The 22,095-nt window shown below is 39.6% G+C and overlaps 3 protein-coding genes across 5 annotated transcripts; 2 read left to right on the forward strand and 1 right to left on the reverse strand.

Annotated features, from left to right (window-relative positions):
* Positions 1-7,351: 7,351 nt before the first annotated feature.
* On the reverse strand, positions 7,352-8,470 carry LOC130418035 (cerebellin-2-like). The gene is made up of 4 exons (XM_056743971.1): positions 8,281-8,470; positions 8,050-8,112; positions 7,842-7,973; positions 7,352-7,757 (listed from the first exon to the last, which is right to left on the reverse strand). The coding sequence occupies exons 1-4, from the start codon at positions 8,432-8,434 to the stop codon at positions 7,474-7,476; spliced, it is 633 nt and encodes a 210-aa protein (XP_056599949.1). The 5' UTR covers positions 8,435-8,470; the 3' UTR covers positions 7,352-7,473.
* Positions 8,471-9,676: 1,206 nt separating this feature from the next.
* On the forward strand, positions 9,677-11,897 carry LOC130418030 (mannose-binding protein-like). Of its 2 annotated transcripts, none has more exons than XM_056743964.1 (5): positions 9,677-9,835; positions 10,095-10,284; positions 10,425-10,502; positions 11,252-11,335; positions 11,445-11,897. In XM_056743964.1, the coding sequence occupies exons 2-5, from the start codon at positions 10,098-10,100 to the stop codon at positions 11,819-11,821; spliced, it is 726 nt and encodes a 241-aa protein (XP_056599942.1). In that variant the 5' UTR covers positions 9,677-9,835; positions 10,095-10,097; the 3' UTR covers positions 11,822-11,897. The 2 variants fall into 2 exon arrangements, with proteins under 2 accessions (XP_056599942.1, XP_056599943.1); XM_056743965.1 differs by having other exon boundaries at positions 9,678-9,835; positions 10,098-10,284.
* Positions 11,898-17,157: 5,260 nt separating this feature from the next.
* Positions 17,158-19,318, forward strand: LOC130418029 (mannose-binding protein-like). 2 transcript variants are annotated; one of them, XM_056743962.1, is made up of 5 exons: positions 17,158-17,316; positions 17,488-17,686; positions 17,834-17,911; positions 18,672-18,755; positions 18,866-19,318. In XM_056743962.1, the coding sequence occupies exons 2-5, from the start codon at positions 17,491-17,493 to the stop codon at positions 19,240-19,242; spliced, it is 735 nt and encodes a 244-aa protein (XP_056599940.1). In that variant the 5' UTR covers positions 17,158-17,316; positions 17,488-17,490; the 3' UTR covers positions 19,243-19,318. The 2 variants fall into 2 exon arrangements, with proteins under 2 accessions (XP_056599940.1, XP_056599941.1); XM_056743963.1 differs by having other exon boundaries at positions 17,159-17,316; positions 17,491-17,686.
* The last annotated feature ends 2,777 nt before the right edge of the window (positions 19,319-22,095 follow it).

The raw sequence follows: 22,095 nt of genomic DNA on the forward strand, positions 1-22,095 counted from the left end.
TCAGGTCGATTGCCACGAACCAATCCTGACACCTCATAGATGTCAGGACGCGCCTCTGTGTGAGCACCCTGAATGGCAGCTTGTGAAGGTGCTCTGTTCAGGGTACGCAGCCTTTGGGGGCAACCCGCCGTCTTTCTTGGGAACGATGAAGTGCGGGTGGTGACCCACTGAACATCTTGGTTTTGAGGGACGAACTCGATGCCTGTTTTGCCAGAAGGGTGGTGACCTCTACCCGAAGTACGGAGGCGTCCCTGCCTCTGACAGAGGGAGAGATGATGCCCCGAAACTTGGGTGAGTCTCTGGCGAACTGGATCGAGTAACCAAGACGGACCGCCCTCATTAGCCAGCGAGACACTGTGGGCAGCTCTCGAGCTCCCAGGGACTGTGACAGGGTGACCAAGGGGACGGTCTGCTTCATCATTCCCACGGGGGGTGGTTCGTCGGCTGGCGGAGCTAACCATGTCGCGGCGAGTCCCCGGAGGGAAGGTTTTTGCTCCGCCTGCTTACCTGCCTGGCGGGACAACGGCACGCACTGTCGGTTTGAGAGTGGTGACGGCTGTCGTATGTGTACGACCTCACGCCTCGCCAGGGTGTGAGGTCGGTTCGCCGAGCACAGTCCAGTGGAGTGTGCGATCGGCTGCAAGTAAACCCGGGGAGAACAGAAAACTCAGTGAGTAAGTGGGCGCCAAGCCCTAACAAGGGCCCGGCTTTGGTGACGAGGCAGGAGTCGTCCCGTACCGACCGGTCAGAGCCGTGGCTGTGAAGGTTCGGGCCCGATGTTGTTCTCCCTGGGGTCTTCCCGTCAGGGTCCCTTCTCGCGAGGAGGTTGCTGACGGGGTGGAGGTTTCCCCCTCGACCTCTGCTTCCGGGGTGCCACCTGTGGGGGCACAGGAACCGGAGCCGATGTCGAAAGGGTCCTGGGTTGCAGGGAAGCAGACGTCACGTGAGATCTCGGAGGCCTGTAGGCGGCCGAGTCGCGGCGTGAAAAAAATGTGGTTAATTGCCACTGTCTGCTTCGCCGTCAAAAAACTGCTGAGCGCAGTCCTCGACGGTGTTACCAACAACCCACCCTGCGAGATGAGTGCATCAAGAAAGCGGACTTCCTTGCTGTCACTCTTCTGCACAAGGTATAGCCGGGGGTGTCTCTCCTGGACCACTACCGTGGACATCGTCCGACCCAGGGCCCGTGCCGCCGCCTTAGTCGCCCGTAGAGCGCTGTCAGCGGTGGCACGGAGATCCTGCATTATACCCGGGTCGGCCTTACCCTCGTGGAGCCCTCTCAACGCCCTGGCCTGGCGGACCTGCAGGATGGCCAAGGCATAGAGAGAGGAGGCAGCCTAGCCCGCAACATCGCAAGCTTTCGACACCAGTGATGCCGAAGTCTTACGTGCTTTGGACGGTAGGAGTGGTCGATCCCCCCCCAGGTGGTAGCCGTCCGCGGCACAGGTGCACCGCAGGCGGACGTTCCACCCGGGGGATCTCGACGCAGTCCTTGGCTGCCTCACCATCGAGGGAAGTAAGGGAGCCGGAGCTGGTTTCACTGGAACGGTCCGTGAGTGGAGCGTTCCAAGTTTTACACAGCTCCTCATGCACCTCCGGGAAAAACATGGCACCCGGGGTGGGCGCGGTTTGCACCGCGCACCGACCTCGGGAACCACGTATCCCCGGGTTAGCACGGATGACATCACTTCTGCTTCCTCCTGAACTCGACCGCTGGGGGTGGAGTTTGGATTCGGCAGAGTCGGATGCCAGTCTCCCTCCGATGCTGCGAGCGACATCTCATCTACGTCACACATCGTTTCCGAGTGTGTGCGTGAGGATCCGGACGGTATGCCACCGCCGGTTGGGGAACGTTCAGAAGAGCGAATCGGGGTGCGATCGGCCCGTGAGCACTTGGCTGGCGGGTTTACGTTCGCAGAGTTCCCCGTATCACTAACGCTGCTAACGTGGGTGGTCATCGGGGCTGTAGCCACAGATGTCACAGCCCGGGTAGCAGACGAAATGGTGGCTGGTTCCCGTAGGAAGACAGCCACCCGTGACCACAACTTCTGAATGACAATCTGCCCGCAGTGCAGGCAGATGTGTCAACGAACGCTGCTTCAGTGTGCTGGACGCCCAGACACCTAATGCAGCGATCGTGTCCATCCCCCTCCTCGATGAGGGTGCCGCACCCAAGAGAACAGCGGGACATGCCGCGCTGGAGAATGCTCAGTCAGTCCTGAAAAGGACTTTTAGAAAAAATCTCTAACACCTCCGGAACCGCCGAGACGCCCAGGGGAAGGTCGCTGCAGGAAGGGACGATCCGCTGTAACACGTCGTAGCACCAGCGTGTAGTTGTAGAGGATTGAATCCTGAGTTGTACTCATGAGCGATGGCTCTGAAGAACAAAAGGTAAGTGAATGCTGCACGCCGGCCTCCTTTTATACCGGATTTCCGGGGGCGGAGCCCGGCATGCAAATTGCATTCGCCAAATTTCATTGGCCTTTTCTATAGTAGTCAGAGTTGATTGGTTCTCAAGGGCGAACCCCATCTGTCGTTCTCGACACAACGTCGAGAGACCGACAGAAAGGGAACCATGTTTTCCATTATCATCGTTTTTAACATGTGTACCAAGCATTATAACATTATTTGTTGCATGCCCTATGTTATGACATATGTTCATCTGTTCTTTTGGATGTTCTTATCGAATTATCCTTTTAATCATTTATGTTTTGTTTGCTTGGTTGGACGGATTATTTGGATTCTAGACCTTTGCCTGTTTTTTGACCATCCCCTTTTAGGAATGTTGTTTAATAAACTTCTGCATATGGTTGTTCAACCTGCCTCCCTGTCCAGTCCTTTACACAAAAATAATAAAATGCTGTATAACATCAAAAAGGGATATTGATATTCATATAGTGTTTACGGTTTACTAAACCAGACACTTGCAAAATCATGTCTGAGGTATTTGTTAACAATTTTATGCTTTTATTTTTAATTTATAAACTTGTAATCTATTAAACCAGGTTTGAGCCAGTCACACCACGGGCAATTTTGAGATTTGTTAAAAATCTATTAAATTAGACTTATTTTCTACCTTTTCCAGCTATTGCTTATAAAATGTTGTTACCTTTTATTAATCTTAAATAAATTAGTCACCCCTGGCCTAAGACCGGCCCTGTCATGGTTCCACTATCATGTCATGTTTTATTCTTGTCTCAAGTGGAGCCATGGCATTGCCTGATGGTTTTGTGTGGGGAGAGATGTTTTTGACAATGACGGTCTTCCATACTCTCCCCGAGTCGCGTGATCATTCCTACCCTCCTGTTTCCAGGTTTCTGTTAATTACCTTGCCTATAAAGAGTCCTCATGTTTCTTTGTCTCGTTGCTCGTGCATTGTTTGATTCTTGCTGTTAGATACCTGTTTGCTGTTCGTTCCAGTATGATGTGCCAAGTCATTGTTCCTGTTCCCTATTTCCACGTGTCTTAGTAAGTGTCAGTTTAGCGTTTGTTCCCAGTGTTTGTTTTGTTAGTTTAGTTAGTCCGTGTTCTTGTTTTGTAATATATATATATTCTGTTAGTTTTTCCCCCTCGTGGGTTTTGGTTTTGCCTGTGTTTTATAGTCTTGTCATTGTTTAATAAATCAGTGTTTACATCATACCGTCTGTGTCTGCCTGCACTTGGGTTCTCCCGCCATGTCTCAATTTGAGTTTCATGACAGGCCCACCCTGCCCCTTCCCTTCTGGACTCCCCCCCATGGACTTTGTTGTCCCCCTTGTGTATTGTTTTATCATCCCACCCCAAACCACTGACAATTCTTGCTTGTATGCCCAACAGACAGTATTCTTTTTTAAACATTGTCATCAATTAAAAGAGTTAAGTCTTAAACTGTGGAATTTAATGTGAAATTCAGTTCATTGCAATAAATCGATTAATTAGAGTAAAAGACACATATACAGAAGGACAGTTTGTGGACACTGACGTAAATCTCTTGACATTAACAAACTGTGCTTCAGGTCAGCCTGATGATTATCAGAGAACTCAGCGTTGTGGTACTGTATGAGAGTCTGGCGTTTGGGATGATACCAGTTTTACAGAGGAACATCCTATTATGTGTGAAATAGATTACAAATTGAAATTATTTTTAAAACTGCCTTGCATAGATGAACATTAACAAATTAAGCTTTTGTACTAAATAAAAATCTGCATAAATACTCATGTCATATTTTATCTGCTTGTATCATACAGTGGTTCTCGTCTAATTCTTGTGGTGTCATGCACGGAGTTGCTCTTCAGACGTGTGCATGTTGTGCAAGCGGCACATCTTTAAAGTTAGGTCAGGTTGTTTAGATCATCATTTTCAACACAAGCCTTAGCTAGAAGACCCTTTCCTTGTCTATTTTTTGTTTTTTTGCTGACTTTTCTGCCTCTGACACTGGCTGTCATCTGAGCTCAACTTTATTAAAGCAGGTATGTTTCGAAAGTTATTTAAAAATAGCTGACGATAATGAAATGGTACCAAACAACACTGTTATTTTAAACATAAAAACACAACATTTTTTAAAGTGACTGTTTGTTTATACATTTGCACAATATTTGAATTTTAGAACATCACATAACATAATTAACAGTTCCCTTACTGTCGGTCTCACGACGATGTGTGGAACAGACAGATGTGGTGCGCCCTTGAGAGCCTATCAACTTTGACTTTCTTAGAAAAGGCCAATGAAATTGGCATGCCGGACTCCGCCCCCGGATATCCGGGTATAAAAGGGAGACAGCGTGCTGCATTCATTCACCTTTAGTTCTGAGGAGACTGAGAGCCTCTCACGACCCGCATGCTCCTGATAGCTTTTGGGATGGATAATATTTCAGCCGCTGCTGAGAGCAGCCTGAGAGCCTCTGTTGGGGTGCCGGGCGTACCGGTATACAACGGGAACCCTGGACGGGATGGCAGAGATGGAAAATATGGGTTTCCTGGGCTGAAAGGGGAGAAAGGAGATCCAGGATTATGCTTTGTTCTTTGTTTATTGTGTAACCTATATGTTCTGTGTGATGGTGTGATGATGAAACAGCCTCTGTTGTACGGCTAAAAATGAAGGGTGGCAGATAAGATCTTTAACGGTCGCTCTCTCGCTGAAGGAGTTGGTTCTAAGGGACCTCCAGGTGAAATGGGACCAGCCGGTCCAAAAGGAGAGAAAGGAAATTCTGGTCTACCAGGTGAAATAAAAACATATGATTAAAACTATTAAAATGAAACAATCAGACTAAAGAAAATGTTCTATACTGTTCATCTTTTTAGACTTCAAATTTGCATTTAGTCATTTAGCAGACGCTTTTATCCAAAGCGACTTACAAGAGTTTAGGGAGCAATAATACAGTAGGTGCCAATACAAAGCTACTGTTTTCAACAAAAGCTAGACCACTACCTTATTTACTTGTCTGTCAAGTATTAACAGAAAAGATGGGTTTGAAGTAGTTTTTTTTAATGTTGTGAGAGATGTGGTTGACAGGACAGAGTTAGGGAGAATGTTCCACCAGGATGGAGTTGTGAATAAGAGTGAGCGGGAAAGTGATTTACTGTCGGTATGAGAAGGCAATACAAGACGGAGCTGGTTTGCTGAACACAGGGATCTTGATGAGGTGTAGGAGGGCAGGAGGGTGTGAAAGTATGCAGGTGCAGATGCAGTGATAGTCCTGTAGGCAAGCATTAGTGACTTGAATCTTATACAGGCTTCAACCTGCAGCCTGTTGGAAGACGAGGCGTGCTGCTGCCTTCTGAACCAGCTGGAGCAGTTTGATAACCTTTACAGGAAGACCAGCAAGGAGAGCATTGCAATAGTCCAACCTTGAGATCACCTGGGCCTGGACAAGGAGTTGAATACACATATTGTCAATCACATTTACACACTGCCTTCAATATTTTCATCCATCATTAAGAATTCGGACTGGGTTCAATTTTCTGCGTCTGATGTGATGTTTTGAGAGTCGTTTTAACAACTGAGTCACCATACAAACGAGCGCCAAATGCAAAAAACACGTCCGAAAATTTCGGAGTGTATCTGCAAAGATCTTAATTCGTATGAATTTGTACGACCTCAACCTCATACATTTTAGTACGATAGGCTTTCGTTAGGTTTAAGAGCGGGGTTAGGGGAGGGGCTTCAGTATTGTTTTTTCCAGTAATTGTACGTTTGTGTACGATTCACAACGTACAAATTCATACGAATTAGCCACCTTGTAATTTTTTTTCAAATTCCCATGAGATCAGGTAGAAATAAATGAGGCTGAAAAATTATAATTAAAAATTATGATAATAGAATAAATAACTTGATATAACAGTTACAATATTGTTTCTTATTAATAATCCCCTGTAAATAAAAGGCAAATCTGACTAGATTTTACAGTAACTTCACAGTCTTGTCTTTATAATGCAAATGCTTCTCACTGTTTTCAAATTTTACAGGCCATGAGGTTAAAAGCACAATAATGGAAAAATTTCAGTCAGATATCAAATACCTAACAGACAGACTCACTGTCGTAGAAAAAGGTAAACTACGAATTTCAGCCCTCATCGATGCAACAGACAAAGTTGATGACTTACCGACCTCTACCTTTCACCAAATGGAGAAAAAAATGAGCCAAATGATTATAATGGTTCAGAGGACTGTGTAGTTGTTGCAGATGGTTTATGGATTGACGTAAACTGTGCTAGTGAGAAGCCGACAACTCTGTATCTGTGCTCAGATGTCTGAATGAATAATAAACAACCAAATCAATGTGTCGTACTATCTCATCCCTCTCCTATTTCCCATCACTGTACATCTAATCTAATTTCTATTAAACAACACCATAAAAACCTTTAAAATTCTAATTTTGTAATCAAATCAAATACTGATAGGTCAGATATCAATATTAATTAAGTGTCTCTTTAATGTTTAAAAGCATTCATTTGTGTGTTTTAAAGTTTTCCCAAGGGAATTGTCACATCAGTTGCGGTTCACATTGCTCATAAATGGGCACATGGAAATGAAACATGTGTAACTATTTTATGTTCTTAAAGAAGCATCTCTTCTCCATTTGTTAGAGATCATCACTTCTGGTTTGTGCATTTTATTTCACAGAAATCCTACAAAAAACATTTTCTGACAAAAAAACGTGTCTGTCCTTTTTGTCACATCCATAACGCAAACATTTTAGTCTCTTTTAAAACAGAAAACTATTGTTCAGAATGATATTTGTCTGGTGTGGTTTAGTGAAATATAAACAGATGATTCAGTGTTTGGAATAAATACATTCTTTGAGAATTTTTTACTGAAAACCTCAGTTTATCCCATTTATTCATCAACAGTTAAAATAGGACAATGCCACGTTGTTTTTATAATTGCAAGAAAATTTTATTGTTCGTTTTATTGTTTATGTAATATATAAACATTGTTAATATTGTTTATCCAGAATTATTCACATCCTCTGGTGGGTTAAAGAGTCTGAGATTTATAAAGGGAAAAGCATGAAACCACTGAAACTGGTGAAGCTGGCCTCATCGTCATAAACCCAGCTGTCTTTCCACAGCTCTGTGTGCACCTTATCGGCCTTCTCCAGTGTAAGAACAACACCATTGCTGCCGTTACCATTGGGAGCGCTCTGGGTCTTGTGAAAATACACGGAGCATTGCTGTTCATTATTCTTATAAAGACTGACCGCCATTGTGTTCCCTACATGTGAATGACCATAAAATCTGAAGAAATAGACTCCTTTTACTGGTGCTGTGAAAATGCCTGCAATAACACAAATATGTGAATTTAGAAACCCTGCACAATGTATTTTATTATGTTTTTATCTGTATTTTAAATAAAGATTACCAGTGTTTGAATCATATGCATTTCCAATGTTACTGAAGATTTTTTGGTAGACCAGAGTTCTTGATTCTTCAAAGGGTCCAGTGTGTTGTGGTCCAGAGTTTAAAAGTCCAGCTGAAAAGGCAACCTTTCTGGCTGTGAACGGACAAATTAATATAATGGTTTTCTCTCTGAAAAATAAAAAAATTACAGTAGAATTAATTTCACTCACCTGTATTTTCTGCTTGTAAAGACTGAAGCTTGATTTCTGAGGCTTGTGTAAAACTCCTCAAAGCTGTTCAGAATAAACACATTGTCAAATTTTGTTTCAAGGCAATTATTGGATTTTACAAATAGAATAACAAACAATTGTTAAAGAAAAGGAACAAAAGCTAAACATTCACAAACAATACAAATAGATCATGTTAAGACAAAATGACGACTCTTATTGAAACATTTTTACCTTCGTTCTCTCTCTTCAATTCCCCCAGAATGGCCTCTGTGACTCTCAGTCTTTCTTCAATATTGTTAATTCTTTGTGGTGTAATTGAATCTTGAGCCAGCGAAGCCCCAACACAGAGCAACAAGAACATATTTAGAGCCGCAGGGATCTTCATTGTTAGCCTACTTACTCTTTGTCTATCCAAAGTGCTTGTGGTATAAATTCACATTTATTTGGGGAAGGGGGGGGGGTTGAAACTAGACCAATGTGATGCTGCTAAAAGTAAACAAGAACCTTGTATTGTTTGCATTGCTGACTGAGAAAACAATTGGATTATTTTTAATTGGGACAGATATTTTGTAAAATCCTATTTTGATATGCATACATATGTACATTTAGTAGAAACGTTTTATCCCAAACGTGCATTGATTACTGTAGTAGGCTATATCTTTTAGTATTCTTTCTGAGACTAAAACCGACAGCTGTGTATGTATTTAGACCTTTCCAGGTAAATAAGTAAATAACTGAGTACAGTGATATTCTTTAAGTTTAACAATCAAACTTTCCGAACGATAACAGTACTTTTCAAACACTTCCCGAACGTGCTCTGTGATTGGATGAAAAATTATTTAAAACTTTGACGTCAAGGGATCAGTTACTCGGAGCAGGTAATTGTAATAACTAAAAGAATTATAAATAATAGCCAACATCACAGTGTTATATTGTTTATAATTCAATGTGTGATATGATCATACTGTATATGTACTGAGGGCTCAGAGACGGAAGCGATCGTGTTAGCTGATCAGTCATCGAACGATCGGTGTTTAGAAGCGCGCGAGCTCTGTGCACGGTGAAACATGGGGAGGCGGTTTCTACATCCTTCCATAAAGATGACATCAAACGGGAGTCATCAAACCTGAGTGCGCTTTTATAGCACTCTTTAAATATAAGAATAAAATGGTTACAATGAAGATGTTGTAATGTACATAAGTGTACGTTTTACTTTTGAAATGCTTTTAGTTAACACAACAGCTTGAACCGATTGTGAACTGGACAGACGTAGTGTATGGAACCCATTCAAGAATGATGAGAAATCATAAATGTTTTAATAGATTGATGTTTGTCCTTCACATATATGCCATATAAAAAAAAAAATCTGTCCAGTCTATTAAATGAGTTATAATTTATCTCTTCACAAGGTTTACTTTAAAATTATTTCTAGGAAATGCATACTGTACAAATATTGTAAAAGAACATAACATTTGTAAATCTGTGACTAAACCTAGTCATTTTGTTCTCTGGGACAAACAAAGTGCATTTGCATTACATAAACACAGAGAACATGTCTGCAAATAAAAACTTTCAGCAATGTCAACATTGAGTAACCGACATGATAAGTCATGAGCTTCAGTGTGTGTTTTTCAGTTTAAATCAGTCATACATTCTGAGACTGACAGAACTGTACACATCTCAAACTGACTGAAGTTAAACCTTTAGTTCATTGTAATATAGGAGCCTGTATACGTCTCTGTCTACAGATATTAATTCATTGGTGACCTCAAGGACTGATCTTAAGGTAAGGTTTATCCAACAATACATTTTAAAATCACAACTAATGTAAATATTAGTCAGTTTTGGTTGCTTTCACAAAATACTTTTGGTGACTTTTATGTGAGGGATTTTATGAAGCGTTCACCAGAGAAAATGTTTCATGTATTGCTCCTGTTGACCTTACTGGAACCGAAGCTAACTGTTTAAAATAACAAATTAAAAATTTTAACATGAAGAAAGTGTTTCAAAAATCGAAACTGTTCAATTGTTTCCATGTTGAACAGCAGATGACAATGTTAAAGCAGTATTTATGTGCTGCTGTGCTGCTCCTGATAATGTTTGGGCTGGATGATCTATCAGCCGCCTCTGAGAGCAGCTGTCCAGTCTCAGCTGGGGTGCCAGGCACACCGGGACTAAACGGAAGCCCTGGACGGGACGGCAGAGATGGGCTTCCTGGGCCCAAAGGAGATCCAGGTTTATTCACTTTGTATATTTGATTATCGTGTAACCTATGTTCAGTTTGACCGTGTGATGATATACTTAACAGCCTTTGTTGTCGTGCTTAAAACGAAAGGTGGCAATTAAGATCTTTAATGGTTGCTCTCTCACTGCAGGAGTTAGTGCTCATGGACCTCCAGGTGAAATGGGACCAGCCGGTCCAAAAGGAGATAAAGGAAATTCTGATCTACGAGGTGAAATAAAACACATAAAAATATGATTTTTAAAAGATTTTTAATTTAATGTCATTTGAAAAAAATATATTAAAGTATGTTTTATGCACTAGGTGATTCTGTTCATCTTTTTAGTATTTACAGAATGTAAACATGAAGACAAACAAATGTAATATCATGTAAACAACACAATCTCACTTCAAAAACTTAATGAATTGATGATGTGGCTAATTTTGGCTTAAGGCCATTGCACATCGCGCGTGATAATATTAATACGACCTCACGTTTTGTAATCACATTTACACACTCCCTGTTTGTAAATGTTAGATAGGGTTAGATTTTCTACGTTGTTTGAATCAGTAGCAAGCATTTTGAGAGGGATTTTGACAACTCAGAGACACCGTACAGACAAGCGCCAAAACCCAAAAAAACGCATACGAAAATTTCGGACTGTATGTGCAAAAGCCTTAGTTCGTATGAATTTGTACGACCTCAATCTCATACATTTTACTACGATTTGCTTTCGTTAGGTTTAGGAGCGAGGTTAGGGGAGGGGCTTTAGTATTCATACAAATCAGCCACCTTGTAAAATAGTTAAAATTTCTTGTGAGATTAGGTTTAAAATAACTTGATATAACATTTACATAATTGTTTCTTATCAACAATCCTTTGTTAATATTGTGTAAATGGAAAATCTAGCTAGATTATTATAGTAGCTTCAGTCTTGTCCTCATAATGCAAATGTTTCTCACTGTTTTCATCTTTCACAGGCAGTGATGTTCAAGGCACGATATTGGCAAAACTTCAGTCAGCTGTCAAATACGTAAAGGACAGACTCACTGTCATAGAAAAAAGTAGACTACTTTACATTAATATTAATTGTACAATGCATATTTGTTTTATTCACTTTATTCACCATAATCTAAAGCGTTTAACAATCTTTTTCTTTCTCGATGTGTTTAGTCTTCGAATTTCACATATTCAGGAAAGTGGGAAAGAAATTTTATGTGAACAATGGGCAGGTGGTGAATTTCGAAAAGGCAAAAAGCATCTGCTCTGACGTTGGGGCGAAAGTTGTCCTGCCACGAAATGAAGATGAAAATAAAGCGCTAGCGTCAATGAGCTTCTGGCGTGGATCTTCGAAAACCTACATCGGTGCAACAGACAAGGATAAGAGAGGCCGTTACCTTGATATGTCTAACCAACCTCTAACTTTCACCAATTGGACAGTATATAAACCGAATTATGATAAGGGGGCAGAGGACTGTGTAGTTGTTGAAAATGGTGTATGGAATTACTTTAGTTGTTCTCTTGAGGCTAATGTGGTGTGTGAACTATAAACTGAAAGGTGAAACATTTAAGAAGGATTTGAATAATTCTGTATGTGTATGTCAGAATAAAGATTAAACAAGTAAATCAGTGTGTAAAGCTGTCTCATAAAAAGCAAAGCCTCGTCATTTTGGGAGATTCCATGAATATATCAACCTTAAGATGAATAAAAGATTTTTATCAAAGCTTTTTATCCATGACAGGTCTAATTCCCCATGTGAAGTATCTCTTAAACTTTATATAGCCTTCTATTGAATTTTTAAGTGAATTGTGTCAGATATGTGAACAGTCACATCTATCATAATCCTAATAAATGGACACATGCATATCAAAATTTTGTAATGTTGTGTTGGGTTTCAGTGTCGTGTTTCTATATCATATTCAACTTTCCTGTGCCTCAGTGGTAAAAGCATGGCGCTAACAACGCAAATATTATGGTTTTTGCTTCTGGTTTGGGCATTTTTATTAACAGGAATCCTATCACTTTTAGATGTTGCTGTAGATTTAGCAGCCCATTACTGTAAAAATGTACCGCACAGTACCGCATTTCTACATTTTAGTGAAACACTGCGGTCTTAATACATTCAGGGTCATTTTGATTGAGCGGGAATATGCGTGGTAATAATACAGGATTGCTGTAAATCGTGCCTTACCCACACAGAGCACAACTCCAGGCTGCAGATGAAGGAGGCCAATAGATTTGTGGAAGTTCGCTTTATTTTATGTGTTTCAAGCAAAGTTATATCATTTCGTTTTAGTATTTAGCACAATTGTTTGCATGGTATTGTTTTAAATGTGGACTGAAATGAAAGTTTTTATCACCCTCAGAAATTAAACCTACAGAGTTAGGTGTAAATCTGTGGCTTTAACCTGCTTTTCACATCTTAATCAAAGGATATAGGGTTATTTTAACCAAATGAGGGTTTTGTTTCCGTCGAAATTATTTCAGGTGTGTTTACAAAGTTAAGCAGGGTAAAATGACTGTATATGTTATTGGATAGGTGCCTGTTTGTGATTAAATATATTAGTTTCAGCTCCTTCTAAATGTAAAAAAATCTGTTTTTGGATATATATTTTCAGTAACACTTACAATAAAGTTCCATTTGTTTACAGTATTCATCGTACATCGTACATCGTACATTTGAAGATTTGCGAATACATTTTAAAAAACATTTTGTCTCTGTTCCCATTAGTTTATGTACAATGAATATGCATTAACTAACATTAACAAATATCAATAAAGCTGAAAAATATTTGTAGCCCCATCAAAAGGGAAGCTTTTTAGTATGTTTACTTTGTTTATGGTGTTTACCTATTAACAGCTTAATGCGTTATTCTTGCGTGTTATATAACTGTTTCTTTGGTTCGCTGGTATGCCAAGAGTATATATTTATATGTGTGTCCCCTTTAAGAAGTTTTTTTTCAATGCTGAAGTTTAACTGAAGTAACACTGATCATGTTATAGTGCAGCCCAAGAGAATATCGTGAGTGCATAAGGAACACAGGTACCCTTATTGATTTAATTTTTTCTCGCCGGAGAGCGAAGAGGCCAGTTTGCTGTTTCATAGGCCCCTATGCTCACAAGCAACGACTCAGGCCTGCATCGGGGGGTTGTTTGTGTGTGCGAGTGTGAGTGGGCCCACTTTCATTTTCTTTATTGTATATCTCTTTAAATTTACATTTACTGTTGTTCAACTAGCGAAGAGTGTTCACTCATTGAGGACTGTTAACTGTGGTTTCAACAGGTTGTATTTCTTACGCATGTTTAATACGCAGGTTAGGGTGTGGGTGCAAACTATCTGACCATTAAAGAAACACCAAAGGTATTGAAAATATCAGGTTTTCGGGGTTAATATTCCCTAGGGGATATATCTGGTTTATTTTTCGGTATAGTTATCATTTCCAGCTGTACATCTCTCTATTTGAGTTTTGTTGTATGTTTGAGGGATTATTCATTCCTGAAATCTAGATATACACGTCTGCATAATTCTATTGACTTTTAGATAACCTTCATTTGTTTTATTTCATTTCTATTTTATAAATACATCTTTTTAACTTAAATTTCTCTAGGTTATTTATTTATTATACAATCTAACAGAGAGGGGGATTTAATACTTTGTCGAGAGACAATAATAATAATAAGGATCCGGTTCTCCACCCTATAGAGCAGGGTTCCTCAGCTCTTACCCTGGAGGTCCGGAGCACTGCAGAGTTTAGCTCCAGCCATGATCAAACACACCTGAGCAAGCTAATCAAGGTGTTCAGGATCATTAGAAAATCAAAGGTAGGCAAGTTTGATCAGGGTTGGAGCTAAACTCTGCAGTGGTCTGGACCTCCAGGGTAAGAGTTGAGGAACCCTGCTATAGAGTTTAGTTCTGGAAAACCTAGGAGGGCAGGGGGCGATACATATTGTTCTTTGTCAGTTCATAGCTAAAGCATTTACAAATGTTTAATTAAACCGTGGCAAGGGGGCGTGATTTTGCGAGTACTAGACCGAGGGGACGAGGCGCGGGAAAGACGATAAGTAAGTTAGTCAAGTGCATATTGAGATCACCTGCCTCTCGATACGGTGATTGGTGAGGAGACGCTTTAAAAAACCAGCAGTAAGCCGAAGAAGGATGAGAGACACCCCTCTGGGAGATGTCTGACCGCTTCAAACGCCATCGAAAGAAGCTTATGGACAAACGGTTACAAGACAACGGTTACAAGAAACGGTTACAAGACAACGGTTACAAGAAACGGTTACAAGAAAACGGTTACAAGAAAACGGTTACAAGAAAACGGTTACTAAATATTCTGATTTATTGAATGTTGAGATGGGCATTGGCGCTACGTTTATTTTTGTTGCGAAGTACAGAATAAAAGATAATCTTGTCTCACAACCACGACGACCCCGCCTCCTTTCTTCCTTACAGATACGAACTTTGTTACGAAAACCTTATATTAAAGTGTTACTGAATCTTCTTTCACCTTTTCCTGCACAATTTGTACTTCTTACTATGGATTATAAATTTTGTTATATGTGTCTTTTTGTTGTTGTAACAGTCTGACCATTGCTTGTTTAGCTGGATAGGGTCATCTGTAATGTTCCCAGTCAAGCCGTCTTGTATTAGGATGTCTATCTACGACTGCGAGTCATGCAGTTTCTCGACCAGGTTTCAATGAAATGATTCAATAAAGTAAAAACCTCGACAACCCAATCCCTGGATGGGGAATCTAGCTCTAGGGACATGGAACGACACCTGTCTGGCGGGGAAGGAGCATTAGATTATGCGTGTGGTTCAGACATTCCGACAAGAGGTAGGTGGGATCACCTCTACGCACAGCATGGGCTCTGGAACCACAATCCTCAAGAGAGGATGGAATCTTCACCACTCTAGAGTTGCCCATGGTGATAGGCGGCGGGCTGGTGTGGGTTTGCTTATAGCCCCCCAGCTGAGCCGCCATATGTTGGAGTTTACCCCGTTGAAAGAAAGGGTCACTTCCCTGCACCTTCGGGTTGGGGATAGGTCTCTCCCTGACCCGAGAGAACTATCCCCGTATTGTGCGCCTATGGGCCAAACTGCAGTGTAGAGTACCAAACCTTCTTGGAGAATCTGGGAGGGGTGCTGGAAAGCGCTCCGACTGGGGATTCCGTCGTTCTGCTGGGGAACTTCAATGCCCACGTGGGCAAAGACAGTGACACCTGGAGGGGCGTGATTGGGAGGAACGGCCCCCCTGATCTGAACCCGAGTGGTGTTCTGTTATTGGACCTCTATGCTACATACAGATTGTCCATAACGAACACCATGTTCAAGCATAAGGGTGTCCATCAGTGCACATGGCACCATGAGGCCCTTGGCCGGAGGTCGATGATCGACTTTGTTGTTGTTTCATCTGACCTCTGGCTTATGTCTTGGACACTCGGGTGAAGAGAGGGGCAAAGCTGTCAACTGATCACCACCTGGTAGTGAGTTGGATCCGATGGCGTGGGAGGAAGGTGGACAGACTCGGCAGACCCAAACGTACTGTGAGGGTCTGTTGGGGAACGTTTGGCCGAATCCTCTGTCAGAGAGATCTTCAACTTCCACCTCCGGCAGAGCATTGACCAGATCCCGAGGGAGTCTGGAGATATTGAGTTGTGGCCGTAAGGGATGCCGTCAAGCTGAAGAATGAGTCCTATCGGGCCTAGTTGGCTTGTGGGACACCCCAGGCAGCTGATGGGTACCGACAGGCCAAGCGGACTGCAGCCCGGGTGGTTAGGGAGGCAAAAACTCAGGTCTGGGAGGAGTTCGGTGAGGCCATGGAGAAGGACTATTGGTAGGCCTCGAAGAGATTCTGGCAAACCGTCCGACGCCTCAGTAGGGGTAATGTAATTTTGAAGTATAGTAGTTTTACAATATTAATAATCATAGAATTATATACACTTAGAGTCTTATTTGTAATTATTGCAATAATTAACCATTAGTAGTGATGTGTCAATATTGTGAGGGTATTACAGTAAGTTAGAGTGTTATAAAAATGCAATACAAATAGACTAAAATACAAAAAGTACAGTTTTTGTAGCTATACAGTAATATTTTGTGTTTCATATAATCAATAACAGTACAGGTTGAAAGTATGTGATGCTGCTTAAAGTAAACATGAACCTTGTATTGTTTGCATTGCAGACTAACACAAATGTTGGGGTATATATGAATTAGGACAGATATTTTAGTAAAATCCTTTCTTGAAATATATGCACTTATACATTTACTAGATTTACTTTTATCCAAAACGTGCATTGCATATTGTAGGCTATATTTACGCAGAAGTATGCATTCATTCTTGGACGCGAACCAACAACTGTGTATGTGGCTTGTTTTGACCCTTCAAGTTAAATAAGTAATTGAGTTCAATGCTCATTTGGACTGTTTACGATCAACCTTACCTAACGATAACAGTACATTTCAAACGCTTCTTGAACGCGCTCTGTGATTGGATAAAAAATTATTTAAGACTGTGACGTCAAGGGATCGGTTGCTCGCAGAATGCGAACTTCAAAGTTTTCTGTTATACGATCATGATTCGAATGCGAATCGTATAGAACCCATTCAATAATGATGAGAAGTCATAATTGTTTTAATAAATTGATGTTTTTCCTTCACAAGGTTTACTTTAAAATTATTTCTAGGAAATGCATACTGTACAAATATTGTAAGAGAACAAAACATTTGTAAATCTGTTACTAAACCTAGTCATTTTGTTCTCTGGGACAAACAAAGTGCATTTGCATTACATAAACACAGAGAACATGTCTGCAAATAAAAACTTTCAGCAATGTCAACATTGAGTAACCGACATGATAAGTCATCAGCCTCAGTGTGTGTTTTTCAGTTTAAACCAGTCATACATTCTGAGACTGACAGAACTGTACACATCTCAAAGGGACTGAAGTTAAACCTTTAGTTCATTGTAATATAGGAGCCTGTATACGTCTCTGTCTACAGATATTAATTCATTGGTGACCTCAAGGACTGATCTTTAGGTAAGGTTTATCCAACAATACATTTTAAAATCACAACTAATGTAAATATTAGTCAGTTTTGGTTGCTTTCACAAAATACTTTTGATGACTTTGATGTGAGGGATTTTTTGAAACATTGAACAGAGAAAATGTTTCATGTATTGCTCTGAATTTTGTTTCTGTGTTGTACAGCAGATGACAATGTTAAAGCAGTATTTATGTGCTGCTGTGCTGCTCCTGATAATGTTTGGGCTGGATGATCTATCAGCCGCCTCTGAGAGCAGCTGTCCAGTCACAGCTGGGGTGCCAGGCACACCGGGACTAAACGGAAGCCCTGGACGGGACGGCAGAGTTGGAAGAGATGGGCTTCCTGGGCCTAAAGGAGATCCAGGTTTACTCTTTGTACTTTGTACATTATTATTTATCGTGTAACCTATGTTCAGTTTGACCACGGGATGATATACTTAACAGCTTTTGTTGTAGTGCTTAAAACGAAAGGTGGCAATTAAGATCTTTAATGGTTGCTCTCTCACTGCAGGAGTTAGTGCTCATGCACCTCCAGGTGAAATGGGACCAGCCGGTCCAAAAGGAGAGAAAGGAAATTCTTATCTGCCAGGTGAAATAAAACACAGAAAAAATATGATTTTTAAAAGATTTTAAATTTAATGTAAATTGAAAGAAAAATTTGTGTTTTATGTACTAATAATAATGTAAACATGAAGACAAACAAATGTAATACGATGTTAACAACAAAATCTCACTGCAGAAACTTAATGAATTTATGATGTGGCTAATTTTGGCTAAAGGCCATTGCACATCGCGCATGATAATATTAATACGACCTCATGTTTTGTCAATCACATTTACACACTGCATCTGATAATTTTGTCCGCCACCCAAAATTTGGACTGGGTTAGATTTTCTACGTTTTTGCATCAGTAGCAAGCATTTTGAGAGGCGTTTTGACAAGCGCCAAAACGAAAAAAACATATATGAAAATTTTGGACTGTATGTGCAAAGACCTTAATATGATGAATTTGTATAACCCCAACCACATACATTTTTGTATGATTTGCTTTCTTTAGGTTAAGTAAAGGGGTTAGGGTAAGGGCTTCAGTATTCCATTTTTTCTAGTATTCAAATGTTTTTGTACGATTTAAAACGTACAAATTCATACAAATCAGCCACCTTGTAAAATAGTTAAAATTTCTTGTGAGATTAGGTTTAAAATAACTTGATATAACATTTACATAATTGTTTCTTATCAACAATCCTTTGTTAATATTGTGTAAATGGAAAATCTAGCTAGATTATTATAGTAGCTTCAGTCTTGTCCTCATAATGCAAATGTTTCTCACTGTTTTCATCTTTCACAGGCAGTGATGTTCAAAGCACAATGATGGCAAAACTTCAGTCAGCTGTCGAATACCTAACAGACAGACTCACAGTCTTAGAAAAAAGTAGACTACTTTACTTTAATAATAATTGTACAATGCATATTTGTGTTTTAGTTACGTAAACAATCCATAATCTAAAGCGTTTAATAATCTTTTTTTCTCATTGTGTTTAGTCTTCGAATTTCGTTCGGTCAAGAATGTTGGAAAGAAATATTTGGTGAACAATTTTCTGGTGGCGAATTTCGAAAAGGCAAAAAGCATCTGCTCTGACGTTGGGGCGAAAGTTGTCCTGCCACAAAATGAAGATGAAAATAAAGCGCTAGCGTCAATGAGATTCTTCAGTGGATCTTCAAATATCTTCATCGGTGCAACAGACAAAGATAAGAGAGGCCGTTACCTTGATATGTCTAACCAACCTCTAACTTTCACCAATTGGAAAGTATATAAACCGAATTATGATAAGGGGGCAGAGGACTGTGTGGTTGTTAAAGACGGTGTATGGAATTATTTTAACTGTTCTCTTGAGGCTAATGTGGTGTGTGAACTATAAACTGAAAGGTGAAACATTTATGAAGGATAACAATAACTCTTTATGTGTATGTCAGAATAAAGATTAAACAAGTAAATCAGTGTGTAAAGCTGTCTCATAAAAAGCAAACTCTGGTCATTTTGGGAGATTCCATGATAATGTCAACCATAAAAGGAATAAAATATTTTTCATCAAAAGTTTTTTACCATGACAGGTCACATGTCAATATTTGGTGGTTAATTCCCCATGTGAAGTATCTCTTAGACTTTCTATAGCCTTCTATTGTGTTTTAAGTGAATTGTGTCAGATATGTGAACTGTCACATCCATAACTATTCATAATCCTAATAAATGGGCACATGCAAATCAAAATTTTGTAATGACGTGTTGGGTTTCAGTGTCGAGTTTCTAGGTCATGTTAATCTTTCCTATGGCTCAGTGGTAAGAGCATGGCGCTAACAACGCCAAGGTCATGGTTGATCCCAAGGGATTCCACATCGTTAGAAACTAAATATATAGGATAATACAATATAAATCGCTTTGGAAAAACGCGTCTGCCAAATGTGTAAGTTTAAATGTTGGGTATTATTGCTTTTGGTTTGCACATTTTCATTCACAAAAATCCTATCACTGTTAGATGTTGGTGTAGATTTAGCAGTGTAGTACAGTAAAAATGCACCGCACAGTACTGCATTTTTACGTTACAGTAAAATACTGTGGTTTAATGCATTCTGGGTCATTTTGATTGAGCGGAATTTTTTTACAGTAAATTTGTTCTTGCTGGATAATGCGTGGTAATAATACAGGATTGCTGTAAACCGTGCTCCACCCATCGTCGAGTCACACAGAGCACATCTCCTGGCTGCAGCTGAGGGAGTATGTTAGATTTCTGGTAGTTCGGTAGGTTTGGTTTATTTTATTTTATTTGTTTCATGCAAAGTTATTTCATTTTGTTCTAGCATTGTGCACAATTGTTTGTCACAGTATTGTTTAAATGTGCATTTTTTTAATGCTAGGCTTTTTGTATCACATAAAGTAAGTCTTTGTAAAGGTGAAAGACTGGTGCATTTATTGACTGTTTGTGTGGATCTTGCTTACATAGAAATGAAGACCAGTCACTGTAAAATAAATCTACAACAATGAGCAATCTAACATCTTGTGTGGACATTCAAATTTAAAGCAAGCCAAGCGTGCGCATACTAAATACAAGCATTGTACAGCATCCCTCAGCTGCCTCAAGCAAGACTTGGCGGCTTTACACCTATAGAGTTAAGTGTACATTTGTGGCTTAAACCCGCTTTTCACATCTTAATCAATGGATATAGGGTTATTTTAACCAAATGAGGGTTTTATTTCTGCCGAAATATTTGAGGTTTGTATACAAAGTAAGCAAGGTAAAATGACTGTATATGTTATAAGATATGTGCCTGTTTGTGTTTAAATATATTAGTTGCATCTCCTTTTAAATGTTGAAAAATATTGTTCATTGTCAGTTCATTGTAGCTAAAGCAATAACAGATCTTAAATAAAACCTTATATTAAAGTTTAACTTAATATTCTTTCACCATTCCAGCACAATTTGTACTTCTTTCTATGACTTAAATATTTAGTTATGTGTCTTTTTATTTGTTACAGTCTGACCATTGCTTGTTTAGCTGGATGGGTCATCTGTAATGTTCCCAGTCAATCCGCCCAGGTTTAGGATGTCTAGCCATGACTGCGAGTCATGCAGTTCCTCGACCATGTGTCAATGAAATGATTCAATATACATGTTTTTGATACAAACATTGCTTGTATTGTATTTTGTTCGGTAATATAATTTTGAAATATTGTAGTTGAACAATAATAATAACTATAAAATTATATACTTAACTACTTAGAGTCTTATTTGTGATTATTGCGATAATTAACCATTAGTAGTGATGTGTCAATATTATGAAGGTATTTCAGTAAATTAGAGTGTTATAAAAATGCAGTACAAATAGACCAAAACACAAAAAGTACCACTTTGAAGCTATACAGTAAATATTTTGTGTTTCATATAATCAATAACAGTACAGGTTGAGAGTATGTGATGCTGCTTAAAGTAAACATGAACCTTGTATTGTTTGCATTGCAGACTAACACAAATATTGGGGTATAAATGAATTAGGACAGATATTTTAATAAAATCCTTTCTTGATATGTATGCACTTATACATTTACTAGATTTACTTTTATCCAAAATGTGCATTGCATATTGTAGGCTATATTTACGCATAGGTATGCATTCATTCTTGGATGCGAGCCAACAGATGTGTATGTGGCTTGTTTTGACCCTTTCAGTTAAATAAGTAATTGAGTTCAATGCTCATTTGAACTGTTTACGATCAACCTTACCTAACGATAACAGTACATTTCAAACGCTTCTTGAACGCGCTCTGTGATTGGATAAAAAATTATTTAAGACTGTGACGTCAAGGGATCGGTTGCACGCAGAAGGCGAACTTCCAAGTTTTCTGTTATACGATCATGATTCTAAGGTGAATCGTATAGAACCCATTCAATAATAATGAGAAATCATAAATGTTTTAATAGATTGATGTTTGTCCTTCACATACATGCCTTATAAAAAAATGAGTTAAAATTAATTGAGTTATAATTGATCTCTTCACAATGTTTACTTTAAAATTATGTCTAGCAAATTCATACTGTACAAATATTGTAAGAGAACAAAACATATGTAAATCTGTTACTAAACCTAGTCATTTTGTTCTCTGGGACAAACAAAGTGCATTTGCATTACATAAACACAGAGAACATGTCTGCAAATAAAAACTTTCAGCAATGTCAACATTGAGTAACCAACATGATAAGTCATCAGCCTCAGTGTGTG

This window comes from Triplophysa dalaica, chromosome 3 (assembly GCF_015846415.1).
Source record: "Triplophysa dalaica isolate WHDGS20190420 chromosome 3, ASM1584641v1, whole genome shotgun sequence".
Lineage (NCBI taxonomy): Eukaryota > Metazoa > Chordata > Actinopteri > Cypriniformes > Nemacheilidae > Triplophysa > Triplophysa dalaica.